This window comes from Protobothrops mucrosquamatus, unplaced genomic scaffold, assembly GCF_001527695.2.
Source record: "Protobothrops mucrosquamatus isolate PMUCROS unplaced genomic scaffold, P.Mucros_1.0 scaffold4488, whole genome shotgun sequence".
NCBI classification, from domain to species: Eukaryota; Metazoa; Chordata; class Lepidosauria; order Squamata; family Viperidae; genus Protobothrops; species Protobothrops mucrosquamatus.
The window spans coordinates 53,550-55,738 of NW_015390395.1; the positions used below are offsets into that span (position 1 = coordinate 53,550).

A 2,189-nucleotide genomic window follows, 5' to 3' on the forward strand; every position below is an offset into this window, starting at 1 on the left:
AGAAAGGGAGAAGCGAGAAGGAAAGGAAGGAAGGAAGGAAGGAATCTTTTACCTAATTGAATTAGATCTGAAAAACACTGTCCTCGGCCTGAAAAACAAAAGAGAAAAACGACAGATTTATTGACTGCTGAAGGGAACATACCGAGATTTAGCGGCCCGTGCATCAACATTTATCATCATTATTTATTTAAAACATTTCAGCACCGCTTCCTCTTGAAGAAAACTCAGAAAGAAATTCGATCTGCAGTCTCCACCCAAGATTTGCAACGGACCATTTTAAAATAAACGCCAAAGTTTTGCCGGGCAGAATTCTGACATCCAAGCCCATGGGAAACCAGGATACAGTACGTGTAAATAGGAAGGAGACACCACCAGGTGACTAAATCTTATCCTCTGAACAGAATAATAATATCCCCTGGGAGCCGGCAGGCATTCCCCGGCCCGACAGCTGAATTTTTGCTGAATTTCCAAGCACTCATCCTGAAGTTAATCCATCCCTTTTAATGCCTCCAGCCATTGCTTCTTTTATCATGTAAATCCAACCTTGTGAAGAGTTTGAAAGCACTTTTCACGGATTGCCTGGCCTACTTACATCAGAAAGATTCCTTGCTGTCACCAGTGGACAAAACTCTTTTAAGCGGTTTCTTTTATTAAGGCACCGTATATAACAGGGAGAGAATTTAAGCAACCTTCTGCCCCTTCATTCTATAAGAACTCAGAATAATCCTTTTTTTCCCCCATTTTATTGCCCGGCACAGCACGGTTGATTGAAAAATGGTGCACGAAATTTAAAACTTCCTACCCAAAATCATGTATTAATCACACATAGGTAGGCCCTGACTTACAACTTCGATTCAGCCCAAAATCGAGACGCTAAGTGAGACGTTTGTTAAGTGTATTTTGCCCCGTTTTACGACCTCTGTTGCCGCCGCTGGGAAGTGAATCCTGCGGCTGTTAAGTCAGTCACACAGTCGTTAAGCCAATCGGGCTTCCTTCCCCACGGACTTTGCTCATCAAAAGGTCGCAAAAGGGGATCACGAGACCCCGGGAGACACGGCGACCGTCATAAGTATGAACCGGTTGCCGAGGGTCCGAATTTTGATCACGTGACCGTAGGGATGCTACAACGGTTGTTAAGTATGAAAAAGGGTCCTAAGTGACTTTTTTCAGGGCCGTCACTTTGAAGGGTCACTAAATGAATTGTTGTGAGTGGAGGACTATCTGTATTTAACTTTTTAATAATGTTATTAGGCTAAAAAACAATGGAGAGATGAGCGCTTTGCTTCTGGAGAATGCAAACTTAAATGGGGTTTCTAAACGTTCATTTTACAAAAGAATGCGCCTTCGTGTAGAATAGAATAGAATAGAATAGAATAGAATAGAATAGAATAGAATAGAATAGAAAACAGAATAGAATAGAAAATAGAATAGAATAGAATAGAAAATAGAATAGAAAATAGGACAGAAAATAGAATAGAATAGAGAATAGAATATAATAGAATAGAACAGAATTAGAATAGAATAATAGAATAGAATAGAATAGAATAGAATAGAATAGAATAGAATAGAATAGAATTCTTTATTGGCAAACTGTGACTGGACACATGAGTTTGTCTCGCATGCATAATTATAAAATTATAAATAAATTACATATTATAATAATTACAATTGTAAATTATAAATAAATGTTTTTAGGATACATTTTGGATATGTACCCCAAAGTCTTACCTGCACATGCATTCCAGATGCTCTTCAAAAGTCAGCTGGGTTATATATCTGCTTGCAAAGAGGCTAGCCATTACCTAGAAAACAGGAAGTTGATCTTCACTCTTTCAGTCCAGGACTCAGTGCTAAATACATGCTGGCTGGCTTTCTTCTCCCCCCACTTCCTAAACGTCCCCCCACCCACCTCTGCCCCCCTCTTACCTCCAAAATCACTTCCCGGGAACGGCTGGGCACGCAATTCAAGGAGTCGTCGGAACAGCAGCCGGTACAGCGGCTCAGGGCCACGCAGGATGGGATCATGATGTGGCTGCCCAGCGACGGATGCTCTGCCGTGACCGAGACCATCGTCTCCTTGGGCTGGCAGACGCTGCGGTTGTAGACCTCCAGGAAGCGGATCACTGTCGGGGAGACCCCCCAGGCTTTTAGCTGGCTCACCTGTCCTCAAAGAGCCTGCCTGCCTGCCT

General features: G+C 42.3%; 1 protein-coding gene across 1 annotated transcript in view; it reads right to left on the minus strand.

The window, feature by feature from the left end:
• Positions 1 to 2,189, minus strand: part of VEGFB (vascular endothelial growth factor B) — a 15,024-nt gene that overhangs the window by 1,510 nt on the left and 11,325 nt on the right. The window contains exons 3-5 of the mRNA XM_029286669.1: positions 1,927 to 2,123; positions 1,729 to 1,802; positions 53 to 88 (exon numbers count right to left, since the gene is read on the minus strand). Coding sequence (XP_029142502.1) covers positions 53 to 88; positions 1,729 to 1,802; positions 1,927 to 2,123 — 307 coding nt within the window. The remainder of the gene's footprint in view (positions 1 to 52; positions 89 to 1,728; positions 1,803 to 1,926; positions 2,124 to 2,189) is intronic.